Source organism: Amblyomma americanum, chromosome 1, assembly GCF_052857255.1.
Source record: "Amblyomma americanum isolate KBUSLIRL-KWMA chromosome 1, ASM5285725v1, whole genome shotgun sequence".
In the NCBI taxonomy this organism is placed as follows: Eukaryota; Metazoa; Arthropoda; class Arachnida; order Ixodida; family Ixodidae; genus Amblyomma; species Amblyomma americanum.
Window position 1 is genome coordinate 305,826,151 of NC_135497.1, and position 23,646 is coordinate 305,849,796.

The 23,646-nt window shown below is 44.4% G+C and overlaps 1 protein-coding gene and 1 pseudogene across 3 annotated transcripts in view; both read right to left on the minus strand.

The window, feature by feature from the left end:
- Sap-r (prosaposin) overlaps window positions 1–23,646 on the minus strand; it is an 84,479-nt gene that overhangs the window by 31,894 nt on the left and 28,939 nt on the right. For 2 of the 3 annotated variants that reach the window (XM_077649648.1, XM_077649649.1), the window contains exons 21-32: window positions 22,039–22,151; window positions 18,662–18,827; window positions 16,737–16,846; window positions 13,941–14,106; window positions 12,135–12,250; window positions 8,054–8,219; window positions 5,842–5,966; window positions 4,896–5,061; window positions 3,284–3,396; window positions 3,014–3,179; window positions 2,320–2,402; window positions 2,049–2,229 (exon numbers count right to left, since the gene is read on the minus strand). In XM_077649648.1, coding sequence (XP_077505774.1) covers window positions 2,049–2,229; window positions 2,320–2,402; window positions 3,014–3,179; window positions 3,284–3,396; window positions 4,896–5,061; window positions 5,842–5,966; window positions 8,054–8,219; window positions 12,135–12,250; window positions 13,941–14,106; window positions 16,737–16,846; window positions 18,662–18,827; window positions 22,039–22,151 — 1,671 coding nt within the window. Of the gene's footprint in view, window positions 1–2,048; window positions 2,230–2,319; window positions 2,403–3,013; window positions 3,180–3,283; window positions 3,397–4,895; window positions 5,062–5,841; window positions 5,967–8,053; window positions 8,220–12,134; window positions 12,251–13,940; window positions 14,107–16,736; window positions 16,850–18,661; window positions 18,828–22,038; window positions 22,152–23,646 lie in introns of all 3 variants that reach the window. The other variant, XM_077649647.1, reaches the window with a different exon arrangement.
- LOC144116451 (uncharacterized) lies at window positions 19,276–21,630 on the minus strand (annotated as a pseudogene).

Below are 23,646 nucleotides of genomic sequence, written 5' to 3' on the forward strand. Positions count from 1 at the left end.
CACACTGGTACTACTCAGGCTGATAATTTCAAAAGAAGGAGATGTAAACCAAGAAAGCGTGTTGCACGGGTGTTGCACGAGGTTGTAGTGAAATTTGCCAATCTGACACTTTCCTGCCCACGCCTATTCCCATCAACAGCCAGTTACGTTTCGTTCGTTCACCGTGCGGTGATATTTAAAATCGCTCCGGCATCCCCTCCAGAGTCAGGTGATAAGTACTCATAGCTTTCATGATGGAGTGTTTTATTCCCTACAAATTCTACAGGAACTTCAGCCTGTTGCAACAGCTTTCTTTGGGATCCACCGTGGTGAGCTAAAAATGCTTCTCAAGCTCCTCTGCAAAAGAGGGCAATGACTTTTGCTTTTTTGTTTATTCAGAGCAGCACACTTGCTTTTGTGTGTATACATGGTGCATGCTGCATCTCCAAAACACACCAACCCTCACACCTGAAGACTGGAGTCACAAAGCTGCATTCGATCCACTTCATATGTGCAACTCTAACACTGGAGCAAACAAATCCAAGGGGGGGAGAAATGTGCTTTTGGCTTTGGTGACTGTGCAGTGCAAGGGCGCAATCGTCAGAGATGTGACAAGCACATTTAGTGTAACAAAGGCTGATTTCCACTGCAAGTAGTTCATGCGTATCGCGGGACCACTCAGCAGCAAGTTCTACCAGCCAGTTGCAACACAGGCAGAAGCACGTCAAAGCAACCGAGACATACGTATTTACTCGAAGTAACGAGTTTTTTTTTACCAAAAAAAGTGAAAAGTTTCCCTTCACGCTATAATTAAGTATTATGAGGTGACAAAGGTACACTATCCCATATTTATTTGCATATTGGTTGATCAGTCACGCAAGTTGGACTCCAACTTTGGGAAACTTAAAAGGAATATAAAAATAAATGCGAAAAGAAATGAATGCCACATTGGTCAACCAACAGAAGCTCCGAACTGCGAATATTCAACTAAGGCGACCGGACATTACCGCAACATTGAATGCGCATTCTGCCGTGCAATTTTCTGACGGCTCCGTGCGTAAGACAAAGACTCATTTATATGCTGCTGAGAATGATCACCGACAATCAGGAGGCAAGCTCGCTGCATGGTTGAGTGAATGGGAGTTGTTTCATTTTTACGACGAGGTCTCTAACATGCACGGTCAATGTGGTGACTGCTATGCGGGACTCCGCGGTTACCTTCATATCGGTCTCATCTCATCATCTTTTCCACGGCTCTCAGAAAATAAGGGGCACATGAAACCTTCCAATGATAATGGTGGTACCAACTGCCGTACTGTCTTAAGGCTCAAAGGAGGCCTTCCTATGAAGACAAGCCACAAGAAAGTAATTTTTTTAAAGTATTATTGTTCATAAACTTGTGCCCAACATTTTGTATACTGTGGGCTCGTTCCTCAAGTTTCATTGTGTGTATGCATTTTCTTTCTCCCTGTTTTGTGCCCGCGAAGTCCACTCTCATGCCGCTATCATTATCACGTTACATTAGGATAAATGCGACAGGTCATGACAGGATCATTCTCATCAAGTCACATCTAGCATCCCGTCCCAACAGCTCTCCCTGTACTAATTGCTTTCTGTTTGCAGATATGGAGGAACTGCTCTTAGCAGGATCCAGTCCCACTCAACTGTTTCCAGTTCCACTGAACTGCTCTGAACCTGCCATTGGCATGCGCCACAAGTGGCTTTCATCTTCAGGATTTTCATCCTGTCTGGTAAGCCAACCACACACTTTTGACCTATCATGATATGGTTCAGATTTTAGCTGGAAATTATAACAATCTATCTAAACAGCGGCCATTTGAAAGTCCAGCCATTTCTTTTGGCTATTGTCAACCGTTCCTCTTCTTCTGCAGCTACACGTTTGTCTAATTAAAAGGCCTTATTTTTCGATACACTAAGCGATCTTTCCAATATTTTCACCATCCACATGAAAGAACATGGGGCGCAAAGCCTTTTTATACCACTAGAGAACGAAGTGCAAATTAACTAGGAAATTTGGTACTGTAAAGTCGTAGACACAAAATTCTCACGTTTCTTCAGGCCATCCTTGGGGCAGGCCTTGATAGCCACGCAAACAATGCTGGGGTCAATCTCCTGAGCAATCAGCACCATGACAGCCGGCCCATACTCATCCACAAATGCCACACACTCCTTAGCCAGGTCTACTGGCAGCTTGGCACACAGGTTCTCAAGGATGGCTTCTACCCGGGCCTGTTGAGAGACAAAAATATATTTGAAGTGAAGAAATGCAAGCACAGAGCCAAAGCAGTGCACAGGAGCACAGAGGAGCAGTGCAATCACCTCAGTGTTATTGTCCACAAGTTCATTCTGAATGAAGTGCAGGGCATACTGGCAGAAAGTGCACTCCAGATCTCCTCCTGGAGCTGAAAAAAGAAAGGGGGGAGGGGGGGGGAAGCACCTAGTTAGAGAAAAGGCCTTTCATATGAAAGCTAACAAATATTTCACTGACTTTATTAAATAGAAAAGTCTCTAACTGGAGCTTGGCACATAAATTAGCAAGTCTGCACACCGGCTTTGCATTAACATATGGCACAAGAAGGAAGACATGATTTTGATAATGTGAACAGAACACTGCCTAACATAAATCAAATGCATTTCACTGTAGTGTTTATGCGACTCTGCAGCTTGCACAGTCATGGAGACCTGCTGCAATGGTTCAGCGGTTCAGTGGCTACGGTGTTTGGCTACCAAGCACGAGTTCGCTGGTTTAATCTCGGCCAGAGAAGTTAATGGACACAAAACGTGAACGCACTCGTGGATGGAAATTTCAGCGCACACTGAGCCCCAGATGGTCAAGATTAACCCGAAGCACAGTACTATGGTGTGCCTCACAGCTCAGTGTTGCTTTCACATGTGAAAATCATTAAACAATGGGCCAGCTCACACACAGTCCACCTACTGTATTCAAAGGTAAAGACAAAAATGCACCGGGCTACATTGCTCAGAAGCTTGCAAAAAACAAACACATACTCACCTGATGGACAGAGTCCAATTGTCTGGCATATCTGCTCAGGAGTGAAGTCCTTAAGTATGAGGGAGACAATAATCTCAAAATAAGTGTTGACGATGTTAATGCACTCCTTTCGGGCATCACCTTCGAACAGCGTACAAGCCATGTCAAGTGCTTCCTTAATCTCCTCCTGTCGGATGCGACAAAGCAGTAATACGCATCAATTAGCACTGCAAATGATCTTTCTGCCCAGCTAAATGCTGGATGCTTTATGCTTGAGCAATGCGCACCCACCTCCGTTTTCTCATCTGTAAGGGCATCGTACACATACTGTACAACTGTTGTACAGTAAGTGCATGTTTCATCATCAGCGACCTTGGTTGGTTTGGTAGGGGTGGACTTCCGTGCTAGAAAATAAATTGTGAACAATCAGGTACACTTATCGAGGAGTGCACCTGCAAATTTCACACAGGTTTTTAGCTTGCTTCTGCTTGTCAGCAGAGCCAGACACTAGGTGAAAAAAAGGTAACCCTGATTTCAAGCAGAAGTAGAAAAGCAGCCCAAAAGAATGTTAAACGCATAACTGTTAAAAGGCCTAGCGTGCATCTGTTAACTTCAGATTGTTTTTTCCTTTACAGTTCCTACATAGCGATTTTTTTTGTGTGTGTGAGTGTAGAAATGTGCAGTAAAAGAAATTGTTTCTGCACTCAATCATACCCCAATCTGGCTATAATCACTGCCCAGCCATATGAGTGTGCAACGAGGTTTATGTGGAGCAAACTTTTCCCAGTTCCCTCAAAGGAATAGTGATCTAGTAGAGATACATTTACATTTGTGAAATTTCCTTATGACCATAGCCAGAGAGGAGTATGTTTTACTGTAAAAATATTTCCCTGATGAAGTAATCTTTGCTGTGTTGATAAGATGATATTGAACCTAAAGCAAATTTTAGCATATGAGCAACCTTCAACAATAACTCAGAGCAGGACATCAAACAGAACTTTTAAGGTTTAGTTTTAAGTTCAGCCTCAAAGTGTAAACATAACTGCCAGAACCAGCTATGTATAACTACTTCACATCAGTTCACAGTGAAAAATGAAAACATCACATCTCAATATTTTCGAAGTACTAGAAACAAGAATGGGAAAAAAAAACTAAAAAATTTGCTCAGACTGCCAGTGTTCCCTGAGAGTCACATCTGTATTTTGCATACACTCACCATCTACAGCTTCTCACAATCCTATAAGCGACTGTGAGCTAGACACACTGCTGAAACAAGGAATAAATGTATCTAGCTCTTAGTGCAACCTGTCTCCCAATTTGACTCTTGCTACAGCCTTACTTTGAACGTAAGTAAATGCAGAATATCTCATTAAAATAGGACCTAACTCTGCGGCAATAAGAGATGCATGGGATGCATTAGATAAATGTAATGTACAAGTAAACATGTACAAGGATACCTAAAATTTCCCTCTTACAAAGTTGAGCGACACTGAAACAAAGTGTATGTACAAACTGGAGAGGAAAACTGCAGCCACTGACACAACTGCACATAGCTGCGACAAGCACGTTCTTATAACAACCCATGGCTAACACTGCCAGGTCCACACAGAAGGCTCTACAGGAGCACTGCAGGTGCAAACCTCTCCATCATTTTTTTTTTATCAGTGGTTAAAAGAAAACACTTGCTCTTTCCTGCGGCAAAAAAGTGAGCAACAGAATCCCAGAACAAAAGTGCCCATTTCTCGGTTAACACAGACCAAGCCCACAACCCCACTGGTTGGCAGCATGCGAATGAGGCAGTTCTCAATTACGATACAACATTGCACCAATGGCACATGCCCCAGAGAAAGTCCTATGCACAGCTAATGCTACGCAAGTTTTTCCAACAAAACCAAGAACTCACCAGAAGTGCAGAGGCCAAGCTCTTGGCAGACCTGCTCTGGAGTGAATCCCTTCACAATGAGGTCTACCAGCTGGTCGTAGTAGGTGTTTACTGTGTCAATGCACGTCTGCTGCAGCGAATCCGGCAGCAGCGAGCACACTCTGTCTAGGAGCTGCTTCACCTCCTCCTGAATATTAGAAACAGAACACAGTGCTCCATTTTATTTTGATAATGTTTTCCATAATGCAGTAGCTTACACGTTCTACCCCCTTTCCCCAGCGTGCAGTAGCAGGCCAGGGTCATGTTACCACCGGCCGACCTCTCCTCCTTTTCCTCTCACTAAAATTCATTTTTCTCTTGGCCATTCACAGATCTATCTGCCTCACAATATTGTGGTTGAGAAGAAGCCAGAAATAGTTCAACCATCCCACAAACATAAGACAAACTGAACATCGGCCCATAACATGTGCACAACTACACATAACACGCATGTTATAAAATCATGTTAAAAAAGAGCACCAGTGAATGCCTACCGTAACATGAAATTATGCTCTGTGGCTAAAATTATGATAAACTGATGTAAATTACTTAGTACCGGCGTTTACACCCCACGACAAACACATACAAAGTTCGATGGCAAAACAAACAGATAAACTAAAAGAAGTGCTCTCCGATTTTCTGCCACAGCCAAAGCAATCTGCCTTAATAAACCAAGCACTTAAGTTTACCGCTTAGAACTACCATTAATAAGATGAATCCACGACCTGAGTGTTACTCGAAAACTACCATAACAATGAAATTTTCTTGGTTGCCTTCAAATTTGACTGCTGCAGTATTCAACTGCAGTACCACTGTTCAAGATGGCAGAAGATACAACCACTACAATATTATATGCCAAAAAAGCCCAGAAAAGGGAAGCAAACAAAAACAAATTTGCAAACTGTTCAGGTTAAGCAGATTAACCTACCTCAGTTTTTTTGTCCTTGAGCTCATTGTAGACAAACTGCACAATAACCTTGCAGATGTCACATTGCTCATCTGAAGCCTTCTTGGGAGGAACGCCTATATGTGGTGGTAGCTTGGATTCCTTTCCTGAAAGCAACATATCTCAGCATCACCACCACACAAGACAAGAGTAGGAACATGCTTGGCTATGAAGACGACCCTTGCATTTAACTACCTTAAATGCAGTCTTTAAACACTCAACAATTGGATACATGAACCTATTACACTAGCAGGCGAATGCAAATGAACCACAGGCTAATAAAGCTTTGGCTGGTATGCTATTTGACTTGAGTAAATAATTTTCACAGTTGCCCAGGAACAAAAGATCTACTTCACTTTGACAATAGGAACTGCCAATAACATCCAAGAAATGTTCATATATCCTAGCTTGTATTCATAAAGTAAGGTAAAAACTATGAATGGCAATTTCTAAAGCCTGTCTGCTACTTTCACACTGCTACTGGCTCCACGAGCTCCTCAGTCTCAGAGGGTGTTCAGATCATGGATACAATTTATAATTTCATTCAGACGTACCAGCCAGGAAATGCAGTAGCCCGGAAATGCGAAAAAAAAAAGTACATTGTTGCCTGCCGGGTTTTTTCATTCGTTTTTACTTCTAGTATGGAGAACATGCTCTTGCAATCATTCGCATGCACAGAAAGTCCTAAACACCCAGCAGTGTCTCCCCATCTGCCTGAGCAGCTGTTGGCGGAAGGGAGGCAGCAGTGAAGAGGGCGAGCGCAAGGAGTGGGCAAAGTTTGGGCGCACCGTTCTCAAGCGGCAGCCGCTTTAATCCTACTCAATCCTCATGAGTTGGAACCTAGATATTACTTTTTTAAGCTGCAGGTGACAGGGAAAACGCAAACGACAGAAAGATGCCTCGGAGCCAACCTGCGCAGCTGCATCTCGTACGGCGTAAAGTTTTGTTTTCGCGCCTTCAGTTGCTCGCGCTTGCGCCGCAGTGGAGATGGAACTGCATCAACAGCCACAACAGAATTCACGCCGCCTGTAAGTGCGACCCGGCGTCGACGTGGGTGCAACACACTGGAACCCACCGAACTGTGGTGGCCAAGCGCTGATGAAGTACAGAGCTCTGCTTTGGCCTCGTCGTCGTTACACACGAGCTAAATGTAGGCTGTCAAAATGCCAGCACGGGGTGAACCGGTATCGCAAAGTGGCACTGGTGACATTGCATGCGGGAAAGCTGCCACAGCTGTAATGTAACAGCCAAAGTTCGTATTATGTGGGTTTCTACGGGAGCTCAGACAGGACTGGCTCATGAAAACGTAGCAGCCGGGAAAATGCAGCACCCGGGAGCATAACAATGAGGTTCCATTGTACAGCGATGCCTAAACTGCCAAATCATGAATTTTAATGACAACATGCACACTTGTTATATCACAGCAACTTCAAAACTTTTCATGCTTGCCGCTAATCTTCATAACACGTGGCACGCATGCACAAGGTAACTAGAATTGCAGTTAAGTTAAGGTCTTAGCTGGGGCCTAAATAGCATACAGGGGGACCTTATGCCATAAAGCATAATCAGGCTATAACATAGTTTACAGCTAAGGGCTGTAAAGAAGCAAGTCTAGATGAGAACACTGACACTTTATTTAAGGGGCACCAAGCAAAACTTGGTTGCAAAGTGGCTACCCACTGGCGCAGCACTCTCCCAATTCAACTTAGCTGTCTGCATGCCAACATGCCCTCTCTTTGAGGCTTGCCTGCAACCTGCTGCACTCACAGAGGCCACACACAGCAGGCATAAGCTTCCGTCAGAATACTGCAGCAGTCGACCCCCCCACCCCCTTTCTTTTCTCCCACTGCGCACTAAATATCTAAACCCAGCTGTGACGATTTCGCATGCTTTTTAAAGGTCTGCTGGTACCATCAGTTCCTTCACAGTTTTTTGCAACCAAAGTGCTGTACTCCAATTCTGATCTCACGCTGCCATTTATGATGATGTCACACGCAGTGATAGAAGAGGCCAGTGACACTACCACAGGGCAGCAGGAGGGCGGGGGTGGTCTACTAATTCATAATTAATAATTATATTGCATACACATATATATCAAGTAGTCGCTGCACAAGTGATCTTGGCACAACAGCTGACATGCTTCAGACAATTTTTCTCATGGCTGAAACCTTGACTAGTAGAATCTGTCTCTCACCAGTGGGGCAAAGACCAATCTGCTGGCAGACTTGCTCTGGGCTCAGTCCTTGTGTGATCAGGGTCACAAATAGGTCAAAGTATGTGTTGACAGTGTTGATGCAGCGCTGCTCCAGTGAAGGTGGCATCCAGGAGCAAACCTTGTCGAGCACGTCCTTGATCTCTTGCTGGAAGCAGCAACCACACATTTGCAAAAGTAAGACCATACAAACGTCTGGTTCATTGAAGGCAAACATTTAAGGAAGTTTGCCTGTATTGAATACAATAAAACATGGAAAACAAATGAACCGAGATAGAAGCCTTCAACCACACCACTTCCACCGAAACATTTATTGTGGACAAGGGCCTCTGGAATCTGGGAGCCACAAAATGAACATTACAAAAAAATGTGAACTGTTTCATCCCACATCTGTTCCAGCCGTGCTGATTTGCAGCCCAAAGTAGCTGGATGTAAATGAGCAGCCAGACATTCTTGATGTCAAAGGTGCTTTACAACAAATTTTTTGGCATTAACTTCAAAAATTTACTTTTAATGCACAGGCTACTGGAGCCGTAGACAGAGAGCTCTGCCCTTCAGCTGCAGACCAGCTTCCTTCTGAATTTCAAGTTTCTTCCTCCTCCTCACACACAGGATTTAAGGCAAGATCATCAATCAACTATGCAAACTATGCACAAATAAATAATGCTACTACAAAATTAACTACCAGGACCCCCACATCCCCTGCGGTGAAGTACTGTGGGCATGCAAAATGTGCTACTTTGGGAAAATTGCAAGCAAAGAGGTATAGTTGAACACGGATATATCGAACGATATAGCAAACCCGGATACATTGAACTGCCAAATAATAATATTGAACAGTCAGGACAGCCCCTTGAAAATCCCACACAGAATATAGCACTACTGTTCACATATACAGAACTTGTGTTGAACAAAACATTCGATATACTGAGCGGCATGCTAGCCCACTGCAAGTGCCACTTCTCTTAACGGCACACTTCGATCACTTTTCACGTGCAGGGAAGGGTCAGCTGCATAACCTTGGCCACCTGCTGGCAGCACTCATGTTGCAAAATCCCATGACGAGAAGAACATGGGATATGCACGAGGGTAGCCTTCAGTCCCTTGTACTATTTCCGCGCCACAACAATCCATGCAGTGAAGCCAACCTAACTAAAGCCTAGCGGCGGCTATCACCTGGCGCACTTCACTTCCAAAGGAATCGCGTAAATGAACAGTATTTTACTATTCGATTTATAGTGTACTGGTAACGGGATCTGAGACCATATGACAAGTAGTGGCTAGTTCCAAAGCGCCGTCCAATGCAACTTTGATGCAAAAAAGTTAGGCCTAGCAACGCTTTGCAAGAAGTACACTGCCAGCACACCAGCGGGCAGCATGTCAGTAGCACAGGTGCAATGTGTTCTTGATTCTAGGTTACAGATACGCTTATCCACTGTCATTTTTATATATCAAATTATCAATATATCAAACTAGTTTGCGATCCCCTTCGAATTCGATATATCCAGCTTCAGCTGTACAAACTAAAATTGCACTTTGATGCCATGCAGTTGTAGACATCAGGGACAAGACAAGAACCACAGGAGATATTGTGAAAATAAAGCAATTCAAAAAGGCAATTACAAAACACAAAACCAGAGATTATTTCTTGTTCTGCCATTTGAGTAAAAAGTACTTTGTACTATGCCTTGATACAAAAATTATACTTACTGGACACATTCCAGTATGCACAATTCAGGATTGCATGCATTGTTTCTAGTTATCTGTACTACACACTCACACAACATTCCCCTGCATTGGGAGTCTCGGAGGCCACGATCAAAGTCAATGAACTATTCATCCAGTGACACTGGCTCCTCAAATTATCAAGTAAAATTTTTGTCGTAAATTTGGGGACCACCAAAGACCTTCAAATTAAGTAGGATTTTAAATTATTGAGGTCTTACTGTACTACTCAAACGAGACCTGAAAACAATTTCTTCACTACTGCTCAAAAAGATTCTTCATATATGATCGAAAATGAATGATGAAAGACTGAAAAAAATTCATGCATGTAAATTAAAAGTTATTTCACTCATCAGGTGAAAAACAAATTACTTCATTCCTCAATTTAATTCCGCCAGCAACGACATCTGTTTCTACAAAAATCACTATTGTAGCCCTTTCCACACATGTAGTGGAAGCTTGCATTACACACCATCATAGCCTTGCCATGGCAATCCAACCTATCGTATTTACACGATGGTAAGTAGACCCATTTTTCAAAATTTACACGATTGTAAGTCGACCCATTTTTCAAAATTTACACGACTGTAAGTCGACCCATTTTTCGAAATTTGAAAATCCGAAGTGGAGAGTTGACTTACAATCGAAACCAAAGCATCGCACCATAAATAAAGGCGAGACAAACGAGATATCAGGCATGCTACCGCGTGGTTGGATTTCTGCTGCGCGGCTCCATCACATCGCTCTTGGTGCTGGCCTTGAGCAGCTGCTATGTCAACATGCAGGACCGGCGTCCACTCCCCACGCGCGGCGGTCGATGGCGGCTATTGATAAGCAGCAAACCGGCACCCCTCAACTCCTCACACGTGGCTGCAGATTGCGGCTGCTGAAAACCGGCGGCGGCCCGACGATGCATTCGCTTTCTACTCTTAAAAGGCATCCTCTAAGTTTTTTTATTATTATTATTACTTTCAACTGCGCTCCTGGCGCTCAAGAGAACGTCAATAGTTGATGGAAGGGCCGCTGTTCCAATCGCGGCGGCACTGCCACTTGGAATGGCAGCGGTGCCGGAGAATGTCGGAAGCCGACAGAAGAGCCGACACAGCTCACCGCATAGCTTCTCTTTCGTTTCGCTCTGATGCATTTGACTACTGCCAGCCATGTTTCACAAGTTTTAATGTAGGTCTCTGTCAGTCGTCATTTGTGCTCCGGGTCCGGTAAGCGACCAGCGCTTGTTCATGGCTACATTCAAGAGGCTGTCATTCTTTACGGCGAAGAAACGAACAACTGTGCGGCCCGGAAGTTTGATGTTCGCCACGGGTAATAGAGGTGTGGCAGCTGCAGTGAGGCGAAATTTTCAGCTGTTCCACGCAATGTCGTGATGTGGCTGTTTGCGAAGTGAGGGATTTCACCGCATGGCGACGTTAGAACGACGTGCTGTGGGACCACAGCAGCGATCACAACAGCGGCGCTAGTGAGGACGATGGGGCAAGTGTGGACGCTTAGTCCAGTGATTAATACATTTCCGTTTTGGAATGTGCCCACGGGCATGCCCGCGCGCGGCAGCTGATAGCGGCTGGCGATAAGCGGCGACCGCAGGATAATGCTATCACATTCTATTATTAAAGGCCAAGCTTAAACGACGGCCTCCAATTTTTAAATTTTTTTTTTCTGAAATGTGATGTGGGGGGGTCGACTTACATTCGTGTAAATACGGTAGAGTCATACTTTTTGATGACATCCGTCATGTGCTCAGGCACCATGTGTGCCCTGAATGTGAACAAAATGAAGCTCCCCGACCTACTTGCAATCCTTTGAATGTGTGCAGGCCAAGACAATTTTATTCTACGCACCTTCATTTGTCAATACTTTCCTTCTGTGTGAGCATACGTGATGTGTGTGTGAGGTCCATCAAATGGTATCTCAACTGCGTTTGCACACATGAGCAGTTCGTACAGCAGCATTCCACCCAAAGAGAGCTTCAAGTGAAGTAGGTGCAAAACCCCTACAATCCTTTGTGGCCCCTCTGACTTTTTATTTTGGCTCCAGTGTTGTTTTTTTATATATGCGTCCTAAGTATAAAAAGCAGCAGAACTTAGGCCTCTATATTTTGCACTCACTTCTCAAGTACCAAGAATGAAGTGAAAACTGCATGCCCAGCTAATTTCAACTTCCACTTTGGTGCTTATATTACTGCAAAAGCAGCCAACGGTATCTACAACTTCCCACCTGCTACTGAAAATCACTACTGTGTGCCAATGCTACCAGCGTAGACAATGCAATTCAGAGGATAAGAGCACCAAGTCTGGCCTGCACCACGAGGCCCCTCTACACCCACCTCAGTCTTCTGGTCCTTCAGTTCATTGTAAATGAGCTTGACCATTATTTCACACACAGGGCATTCTTCATCATTGGCACTGGTGGGCAGCTTTGTTTCCATAGGTTTTCCTGGTGCTGCAGGTGCAAAAAGAAAGGAGAAACCAGTCACAGAGAAGTAAAAGAAAGGACAAGAAAGGAAGGAATTGGGTGAGCACAACAAACAGAGAAAGGCTGCCTTCTAGAATTCAGAATGAGGGAAAGAAGTAAGGTGTGTCTTCCTATCAACTTCGAAACTTCGGGAAAACTTGCACTTTTTCTCACCACATGCCCACCACAGAGCCAATGTAAGCTGACAGGTAAACTTACCCTAAGAATTAGCTTTTCACATAAATTTTCTGAAATCAGCATAAAAGCTAATCTTTGTGCTGCAACTGCCGACTCCAGTACAAAATCCCGTATTTGGTACAACTACTGAACACTGCTGAAGGAACGCACTACAAAACACACACCTTTCTTCAAGATTTTAAAGGTTTATACAAATTTCACAATCCCAAGAATGCTGTTGTAAGAGTAACTAACTTCACTGCCTGGCTTTGGGGAAATGGGATGCATTCCCCACAGGTTGCGTCTACACTCAAGGGAAAAAGGAAAAGTCTGTGGGAGGGGGAGGGGAGGAGGGGGGAAGCAACGCATTTCTTATTACTGTGAAATGGAAAAAAAGTCTAGCTGTGAACTATTTAATGGCACCCATCATTTTTTTTTTCCTCTTGCATGGCAACACTGGCTTGTAGTAGCTCTGCATGCACACATATTTGTCCGTTCACTCATTTTGTACATATGCCACATCTGCTGTATACGATTACAATCTATAAATGACCGTCAAAAAGGTGTCACCAATTAAGGCTTTTAGCTTCCTTAGAGGACAAATGCATCACACATTGCATGCATCACACATTGGCATGGAAAGCACCTTACGATGTGCATGTGGCAGTGCGCTTTGGACCAACACAAATACTGAGCGAAAGAACTAAATTTCAGTTTCAGGTGCATTAACTGCATGCACTAGCACAGCAAGAGGACAGTAAAGTCAAACCAAAACTTGACTTCTGGAATGGATTGGAGTTCACAAATTAGTAAAACAATAACTGGTTATTAGAATCTGTGAGCAACTACAGCAATTTCTGGAAAGTCAATTAGCTCAAGTCACTTACATCTGCTCATGTGATACGTAAAGTGAAAGCTAACTTTGCAAGATATGGCATCCGAAGAGGCCCATAGTTTTCCAGCAAAACATTAAGCAAGTTTTCAGGTGAATGGGACTACGAACACATGACATCAAGTCCAGGCTACCCAAGACAAAAACAGCATGGCCAAGTCTCCTGTGAAAACTATCAAGCTGGTGCGAAACGACAACGAAAGCTAAAGTGGCCCACAGATGGTACAGGAACAAGTATAAACACTTTCATTGAAAGCAAGCCTAGCTCAGCTTCTCCTGAATAGATGCACAGTAACGATGCTGCCAACCACAAAAAAATCTCTTTCTGCCAATTAGGTACATCAAACCACCAAGGCAATGGCAAATGGCAATATACAGGATGGCCTTCTATCACCAAAAATAAGCAAGGGACCTAATACTTTTCAGGAAGGGGCAAAGCTTGCCAGTTTGCTTGGGCACAGAGGACGCCTGGACAAGGGCAACCATCACTGAAGACAGCTTCAACAGGTCATTGAGGCCTTCATTCTATCACCCCTCACATCGGCCCGTCTAGGAAACTGACAACTCAAATTACACCAGCTGCCACAATGCTAACAAATCAGCACTTACCAGAGGAGCACAAGCCAAGTTCCTGGCACACCTGCTCAGGGACGAGTTCCTGAAGGAGGAGGTTCACTAGCATGTCATAATAGGTGTTCACCATGTTGACACATTTCTGCTGCAGTGAGTCGGGAAGCAAGGAGCACACCTGGTCCAGCGCCTGCTTTACCCTCTCCTGGAAAACAAAAAAATGACAATACAGGCTTAGATCTGAAACAAAAAAAACAAGGAAAATTCTAAAAAGCAGCAGGAAACAAAAGCCACAGGGATTTACCATTTTTGTGCCACCTTACACCCTCCTCACGAAGTAAGTTCTCAGCTCTGACTAATGAATTGAATATTCACTGAGTACGGATGTCACGCTACAAGAAGTCTATTATGCTATGCTTTCCAACAAGAAAGTGCAGCATGGAAGGTCAGTGCTCTATGCCACCAAGTGCTGGTAGTGCATAAAGCTTTGATTGACACCTCCTTTAATGTAAAGTTACCTGATCATTCCCTACATCTCTCTCCTGCGAATGAAGAGATTACTCTTTCAGTAGCAACACTCTTGGTGTTGGTCAATACTCAGCGAAAATAGGCTTAGATGTCAGAGGTCACCCTAGAGACAGATAACACATTTTATCTCGAAGAGCACTTCTAGCTCCCATCAGAATTTCAGAGTAGCTGGCCACCCCCCAAAAAATAAAACTACAAAATATGAAAACGTTCAATGCATGTTAACTATGGCTAGGAAAAGTAAGGCAAGGAGGACTAGTCTTGCAAAAAGGAAAAAAGAAAACCTTGAACAGAATAATTTTTATTAACACGACTACATACTAAAAGCTCATGCACCCTCCTTGGGTGGCTTGGTTTGCACAGCAGAGTTTGTGAGCCAAAAATAAAGAAAGCCAACAGGAAGCTTCAATTTCCATAATTCACAGCCAGTGCACAGAAGAATACAGTATGCACTGTTATCTCAAAACTATTAATATATTAATGCTGTATTATTAAACCTTCCTTTGTTTTCATAACTTTTACTGTAATTTAACTGCTTTAAAGATGGTTTATTGTATGTGCTGGGACCTAGCAAATGTGTTTAGCTGTAGCATCCCTAACCTAACAATCTATTTTCTTAAATGTCACAGCGCATCTGCTGTCAACCACCGAGTTGGTGTGAGCAGCAGCTTTTACTCATACGGTTGCTTTTTTTTTCTTGCATAGGAGGACATGTGATCAGTGGTCAGTTGCAACCCTCATACTTCCGCAAAATACTATTGTTATTGTGCGAGAATGTGCGAGGTTAAAAGCTGCATGCAAGCCTAGCTGCAATTGACCACTGCTCTGCCACTTTTGAAAAGGAGGAAGAACATCATTACGTCCAAGACAGTTCAATTACGTTCGTGCCACAATGCAAAAGTTTCAATCAACCTGCCCACACAAGATAAAATTCTTTACCTTAACCAGATTCCTTTTTTCCCCACTGCGTCTATGCAAAACTAAACAATCATCACATAACTGTACTGCACAGCAGATCATTCATCCAAACAGGAGGCAGCCTGCACAAAATGGAAGCTTACAATGCCCTTCTAATTTAGACTTGCGACTTTCTCATACCATAACTACAGTCGACGACCGATTTTTCGGACTCTCTAGCGTCTGCGAAAACGACAGAAAAATCAGGCAGTCCAGAAAATCGCGAATTTATTATCATCAATATGCCGGAGGAAAGGGCAAGTTGTCTTGCACACATTCTAAAGCTCCTCATGACTAAATTTCGCCCCGCGACATGTGCACTGACAACGGGCGGCGACTACTTTCACGAGCTCGGCCTGTCTGAGCTGCCCTCGGCATGTCGCCGATGAACGCACGGGTTGGGACAAACTCTAAACGGGAAAGCGAACATGCTGCTACGGGAACTGCGCTGCGCCCGCAGTACGATGGGCCTGGAAGAGAACACGAAGATGGTGAAACAATAAGAACCGAGAAACAGCTGAAGCAAGCACTCCGTCAGCATTGGCCTTCGTCATTAGGCCTAGCAACTAGAGCCAAAACGGACATCGTATCCGGCGATATGCACTCTGCGGTGGCTTGCGTATAATGAGAGGCGTCTTGCCTGCCATCGGAACACCAGTTCTTTACAGTTTTGAAATAGAAAAGTCAGGATTTCGGTGTGTTTTGCCACGAGTGCGCTACCTCGCTTTGAAATCCACCACCATTTCCTCCCGCACTCGCCGTCTCCATGAACCCGTACGCCTCCCACGCGCTTCGCTGCTACCTCTTTCCCTATTCAGGACGAAAGACTCGGCACAGATGAGTTTCGCGAACTTTGACTACTGTCCAAGTTCATGCGGCGGAACACATTCAAGAACAGTAGGAATTCGAAACCACGCGGGCGCAATGTGCCGAATCGCGCAGAATTTCAGCATCGCATGTTAAAAGGCTCCCTTTAAGCCTGAATTTCGTTTTCTTTTCCAACGTTTTCGATCTCTCCTGCAGTTTGAATTAACGAGGTCCCACTGTACGCACTATATGGCAGCTTGGGTAACAGCTGCGATTGCGAACAAGGTCCGAAAAATCGAGCAGTCAGTCACGTGCGTCCGAAATTTCAGGCGCTCTTATACATTGCCAGTATGGGCCATGTTGCAGTGCCGCGAAAAAGTCCAAATAATCAAGCATGTCGGAAAAATCAGGCCTCCGAATTTTCGGTCGTTCAATGTAGTACAGTGCTAGTGAAATTAAATTACAACCTCTCCTCGCTGAACACTAGGAGGGGGCCAATGCAATACTGGTGCCAAGAGTGTAATAAACATTGACAGAACAGACCTCAGTTTTCTCGTCCTTGATTTGATCGTAGACAAACTTCACCACAACCATACACAAGTCGCACTTGTCATCCGACACTTTCTTGGGTGGAACAACAGGCGCAGATACAACTGCTGAAACAGAGAAAAGCAAAAAAGTGGTCACACAAACACAAAAGCATCACGTACAAAAAAATCTCTGTATTCAAGGGACCAGTATAAATGTCGAAATTATCGAATGGTTCCCTACAAAATGCCAAAAAGCACTCACATCAAAGTAAATTTATTTGGTGAAAAACGGGGCAATAGAGTTTGCTTCAGACATAAAAACTGCACAGCAAATATCATTTTTGTAGTTTCCATTATGTGCTTTACTACCTGCACACTATTGAGAATTCCAAGGCAAAACTGCTCCCAATTGGTATGGGCCTCCGCATCCTCTTGCCCTATGCAAGGCAGTCACAATGCAGCCTCCTCACCAGCAGCAGTGTTGTATGTAGGGAGGCTCTAACGTGCAAACCGCACACAGCACGTGAGGAGCACACACTTTCGGAGCACTGGAAGAGTGGAAGAACGACACGGACAGAGGCAACGAAAGCAAGCCTTGGTGCTAGGAAAGCCAGATGCCTTTTAAAAAGACATAAAAGACCAGCAACACGCCAATCTGCATCTGAAGCCGTGCCCAACTCAGCTCGAATGGCAACTATCAGCTGTTCTCAGAGCGCAGATGCATGGCCGATAGCCGCTGTCACCGCAGTCATCATGGCCTGGCGGCGAAGCTCCTAAAACGAAACTACAGAGCCAGACAATTTCCTGGCCCAGAGAAGACTGCCCTCCAATTGTTGTTACGCCTGCCGCTGCACATTCAAGGAGGTGCGCAAGCACCAGTGCACCATGCACTTCAAGCTTGAGGAGGAATATTTCGATGATTGCTTGCCATGCCAGTCATGCTTCCACCACATAGTCTCCCTATGGGAGCCCACTCGAATTAATGCAAATGCACCACCATCCAAATTAACAAGCGTCCAACATCACAGCCTTACTGGGCATCAGCTGGGGCCTTGCAAGTAGTCAAAATTACCTGGTTTTCCAAATTACCTGACGTTCAATTACTGAGATTTTGCAAGATATATACTAAACCAAAGGACAAAATTTGAAGTGTGTTAACTGCACGCACCAGCACAGCAAGAGGACAGTGAAGCCAAACCCAAACTTTCCTTTAGAAATGTACTGGAGCTCACAATGAAATAAAATGGTAAACAGTTATTAGTATCTGTTGTGCAAAGCTCAAGTCACCTCCATCCGCTCATGTGATACGTCGAGTAAAAGCTCACTTTGCAAGATAGGGCATTCGAAGAGTGCTGCCACTGATAATGGCCTACAGTTTTCCAGCAAAACATTAAGCAAGTTTTCAGGTGAATGGGACTACGAACACATGACATCAAGTCCAGGCTACCCAAGACAAAAACAGCATGGCCAAGTCTCCTGTGAAAACCATCAAGCTGGCGCGAAACGACAACGAAAGCTAAAGTGGCCCACAGATGGTACTTACTCCTCAAATCACAGGAACAAGTATAAACACTTTCATTGAAAGCAAGCCTAGCTCAGCTTCTCCTGAATAGATGCACAGTAACGATGCTGCCAACCACAAAAAAATCTCTTTCTGCCAATTAGGTACATCAAACCACCAAGGCAACAGCAAAAGGCAATATACAGGATGGCCTTCTATCACCAAAAATAAGCAAGGGACCTAATATTTTTCAGGAAGGGGCAAAGCTTGCCAGTTTGCTTGGGCACAGAGGACGCCTGGACAAGGGCAACCATCACTGAAGACAGCTTCAACAGGTCATTGAGGCCTTCATTCTATCACCCCTCACATCGGCCCGTCTAGGAAACTGACAACTCAAAATACACCAGCTGCCACAATGCAAACAAATCAGCACTTACCAGAGGAGCACAAGCCAAGTTCCTGGCACACCTGCTCAGGGACGAGTTCCTGAAGGAGGAGGTTCACTAGCATGTCATAATAGGTGTTCACCATGTTGACACATTTCTGCTGCAGTGAGTCGGGAAGCAAGGAGCACACCTGGTCCAGCGCCTGCTTTACCCTCTCCTGGAAAACAAAAAAATGACAATACAGACTTAGATCTCAAAAAAAAAAAAAAGTGGTAGTGTTTTAATGTAGCCAAACCAAGTAGACTGGCGAAAGCATGTGTTTAGACTGATTGGCTCATGGTTTTGCTTTGCTGGATCGTCAGCACATCTGGCGATGATACTAGACTCAAGTTAAGCTCTGATGGAGGGTAAGCTGATCTCATCTGTTCACGTCGCAGATGGAAGTTGATGAAGATGACCATGTGCAATGCACAACACAAGAGTTTGTTGCAGTATAAAGAGAGGCGTGATCGGCTGCGGCAAAAGCATAGTGCCCTCGTGCAGTGGCCAGCGAAGCTCTTCTGTTTGAGCCGCCGTGGGTTCTAAACCCAGTCACGGAAATATTTAGTGTTTTATTTCTGCATGGGCTGTTGCTGTGCTAGGTTTCGCCAAGGTCACCTTCAAGGTCACACTTCCAGGGGTGGAAGCAGGCTCCAGCCTTTTGGAGCAGGCACGGGAGCACCAAAAGTCTTATTTTGGAGCAGCTTTGGATCAGCAAAAGTCTCATTTTGGAGCAGGTTTGGAGCAATTTGTAGGCTATTTTGGAGCACTTTTGGAGCAGGCTGGCAACAATAAATGCAACAGAGCAATTATGTTCGCAACTAGTCCAAAAACTCCACGAGAACCAACATATCGTCATACATATAAAACATGTTGGAGAGGGTCCTTGCTTTGGAAGAGAGTTTGAAATCTGCCAAGTATCTGAGCAGCGTTTTGAAGGAAAAACAACTTTGCTTGCAGTGTTTTGTCACAAATCACAGATGACCGACAACTGTGCCTCATAGATGAACACCTTGGCTGTCCACAGCTTTGGAGAAGAATGCCGTGAGGGCATCATATGACTTGAGCTTTCGCTCAACACTAGGAGGCAGCGTCAGCCATCTGCTTTTCACGTGCTGCAATAACTCTAGCTAGGGTAGCCCTAGATAATTCAGCAGCTCCTGCTTGTCCGATGAAATCCACGGTTCGACGGAAACCTGCATGTCCACATGCCTTGCGGAAAACTTGAAATAGTAGTGGACATAAGTTACAAGAAACTCCACACTTCTGTGCAGAACATACCCAGCCCAGAAGCAAAAGCGTTGTGAACTTTTTGGAAGCCGCATTCACCGATGTCAACCTTGTTGGGGTTCACTTCCTTCTTTAGCCTTCGCTTAAGGCTTTTCATTACGTTAGGGCCGTCACTGTGAAAAGATATGTTCTTCTTGCGAACATCACTGAGGGCATCCTCAGTGCAAGAAAACAGCTCATTAACGGTCGCATGGCCCAAATGAAAGGACTGGAGGTGCTACACCACAGCATTTTCAGTGTTAGCACAGTAGTAGCGGACAAGCACGTCCAGCTGCTGCACCTTGGCCTCGGGGATTGGGCCCTCGTCAATCATGAAGGTGTAAAACGTGTCAGGCATGTCAAGCTCCTGAACTACTTTTGCCTCAAAATATTGCTCCAGGCTATCAGAAACAATGTATGAAACATCCGGTTCGTGGCGAGTGCCCAGTGTTGCCCAGCAGACAATAACACTCAGCTAAATTTGGCTCTGTATACTTGCAATGGGCGTAAATTGCCCTTCAGGCATGGCTTGGCGCAGCAAATCAAATTGGCACAGCATGGTCAACTCTGTAAGCCAGTTAGACGTTGTGAAGTAGTGCTCCTGCACTAAAACAAGGAAAATTCTACAAAAGCAGCAGGAAAGGAAAGCCACAGGTATCTACCATCTTTGTGCCACCTTACACCCTCCTCATGGAGTAATTTCTCAGCTCTGACTAACGAATTCAATACTCACTGAGCATGGATGTCACGCTATGAGAAGTCTATTATGCTATGCTTTCCAACAACAAAGTGCAGCATGGAAAGTCAGTACTCTATGCCACCAAGTGCTGGTAGTGCATAAAGCTTTGATTGACACCTCCTTTAATGTAGACTTATCTGATCATTCCCTACATCCCTACATCTCTCTCCTGCGAATGAAGAGATTACTCTTTCAGTAGCAACACTCTTGGTGGTGGTCAATACTCAGCGAAAATAGGCTTAGATGTCAGAGGTCACCCTAGAGACAGATAACACAATTTATCTCGAAGAGCACTTCTAGCTCCCATCAGAATTTCAGAGTAGCTGGCCACCCCCCAAAAAATAAAACTACAAAATATGAAAATGTTCAATGCATGTTAACTATGGCTAGGAAAAGTAAGGCAAGGAGGATTAGTCTTGCAAAAAGGAAAAAAGAAAACCCTGAACATTAAACTTTGAACGTAGTCATTTTATCAACCTGACTGCGTGCTCAAAGCTCGCGCACCCTCCTTGGGTGGTTTGGTTTGTAGAGCAGTTTGTGCACCAGAAAAAAAAAAAAAAGCCAACAGAAAGCTTCAATTTCCATAATACACAAGCAGTGCACTGAAGAATACAGTATGCACTTTTACCTCAAAACTATTAATATATTAATGCTGTATTATTAAACCTTCCTTTGTTTTCACAACTTTTACTGTACTTTAACTACTTTAAAGATGGTTTATTGCAAGTGCTGGGACCTAGAGATTGTGTTTAGCTTACCATAATTTCACCTTAAAGAAGCATCCCTAACCTAACAACTTTTTTTTTGCAATCAATCACTGAGTTGGTGTGAGCAGCAGCTTTTTCTCCAAAAGTTGCTTTTTTTTTTTCTTGCATAGGAGGACATATGATCAGCGTTCAGTTGAAACCCTCATACTTATGTAAAATACTGCTGTTTTCTACTTGAACAGAATGTGCGAGGTCACAAGCAACATGCAAGCCCAGCTGCAATTGAACGCTGCTCTGCCACTCATAACATCACCAAGTGCAAACCAGTTCAATTTCATTCGTGCCACAATGCAAAAGTTTAAATCAACCAGCCCACACAAGATAAAATTGTTTACCTTAACCAGATTCCTTTTTTTCCCCCTTCGTGTCTATGTAAAACTAAACAATCGTCGCCAAACTATACAGCTAAGCAGATCATTTATCTGAACAGGATGTTTTAAAGGCAGCCTGCACAAAATGAAAGCTTAGAATGCTGTTATAATTCCACTTGCAACTTTCTAATACCATAACTAGTACAATGCTAGTGAAATTGAATTACAACATCTCGCTGAACACTAGTAGAAAGTCAATGCGATACTGATGTTAAGAGCGTAAAAAATGTCAACAGAACAAACCTCAGTTTTCTCGTCCTTGATTTGATCATAGACAAACTTCACCACAACCATACACAGGTCGCACTTGTCATCCGACACTTTCTTGGGTGGAACAACAGGCGCAGATACAACTGCTGAAACAGAGAAAAGCAAAAAAGTGGTCACACAAACACAAAAGCATCATGTACAAAAAAATCTCTGTATTCAAGGCAAAACTGCTATAAATTGGTATGGGCCGCCGCATCCTCTTGCACTATGCAAGGCAGTCGCAATGCAGCCTCCTCACCAGCAGCAGTGTTGCATGTAGGAAGGCTCTAATGTGCAGACCTCACACAGCACGTGAGGAGCACACACTTTCGGAGCACTGGAAGAGCGGAAGAACGACACGGACATAGGCAACGAAAACAAGCTTTGGTGCTAAGAAAGCCAGATGCCTTTTAAAAAGACATAAAAGACCAGCAACACGCCAATCTGCATCTGCAACGGCACTCAGCTCGGCTCGGATGGCAGCTATCAGCCACTCTTGGAGAGACTGGACGCATGGCCGATAGCCATCGCAGTCCCCAGTCTGGTGGCGAAGCTCCTAAGACGAAACTACGCAGCCAGATGATTTTCCAGCCCAGTGACGGTGGCCCTCCGATGAATGTCACGCTTGCCATTGTGCACACAAAGCGGTGCACGAGCAATAGTGCACCATGCACTTGAAGCTTTAGGAGTTGGACAACTGCTTGTCATGCCAGTTATGCCTCCACATGGTCTCCCTATTGGAGTACATTTGAATTAACTGCAAGCGCAGCAGCAGTCGAATTAACGAGTGTCTGACATCATAGCCTAACATGGGCATCAGCTGGGACCTTGCCAGTAGTCCAAATTACCCGGTTTTCCGAATTAACAGAGCCAATTAATAAGGTTTGACTTCTAAATACAGCAGCATTACAGAATGCACTGCCATCAATGCTACTGTCAAGTATTTCCAACTTGGAACAAATTTCAAAGCAAAATGTGACCAGAAAGTGGCTCCAACTCACTTTGTTATTTTGCCAGGGTTTGACAAGGACAGGGTCATGCCAGTAGACGAGTAATAACTGGCCTTAGCCTTTTACAATATCTAGCCACGCTTCCTTCCCTCTTCAATAAATTTTGATGAATGCCAGAATGGCAATCTCAAGGACATAGGAACAGACACACATATAACTAAATGTTTCTTTTTTACGGTGGGGCTGTTCAGAATTGTGTAATCATTTTGGATAAGAGAGAACTTCACAGAAAGAAGATGAAAAAAACCACATGCTGCCAGTGGCATCCAAACCGACAATGTTTGCATGCTGCACAGTGCTCTCCCAACTAAGCTATGATAGCAGCCGTCTAACCTACTTTCGGAGGTACAGGCGCGGCCAGAATAATACGGAGCACGTGACAGGCGACGCATCTAGGAGAAACTGCATCTAAGCGCCACCTATCAATGGCAGAAAGAAACACTTGGCTCTCCGTGTGCAGCGAGAGTACCCGCCACCGAGCCCCACTCTTTGTTTCAACCCTGGCGTTATTTGCTCGAAAGATGCTGAGCCGTTCCGAGCAATTCCGCCAGGTGATGCCTTCCTCCAAGCGGGCTGAGTTTATTGTCGATGT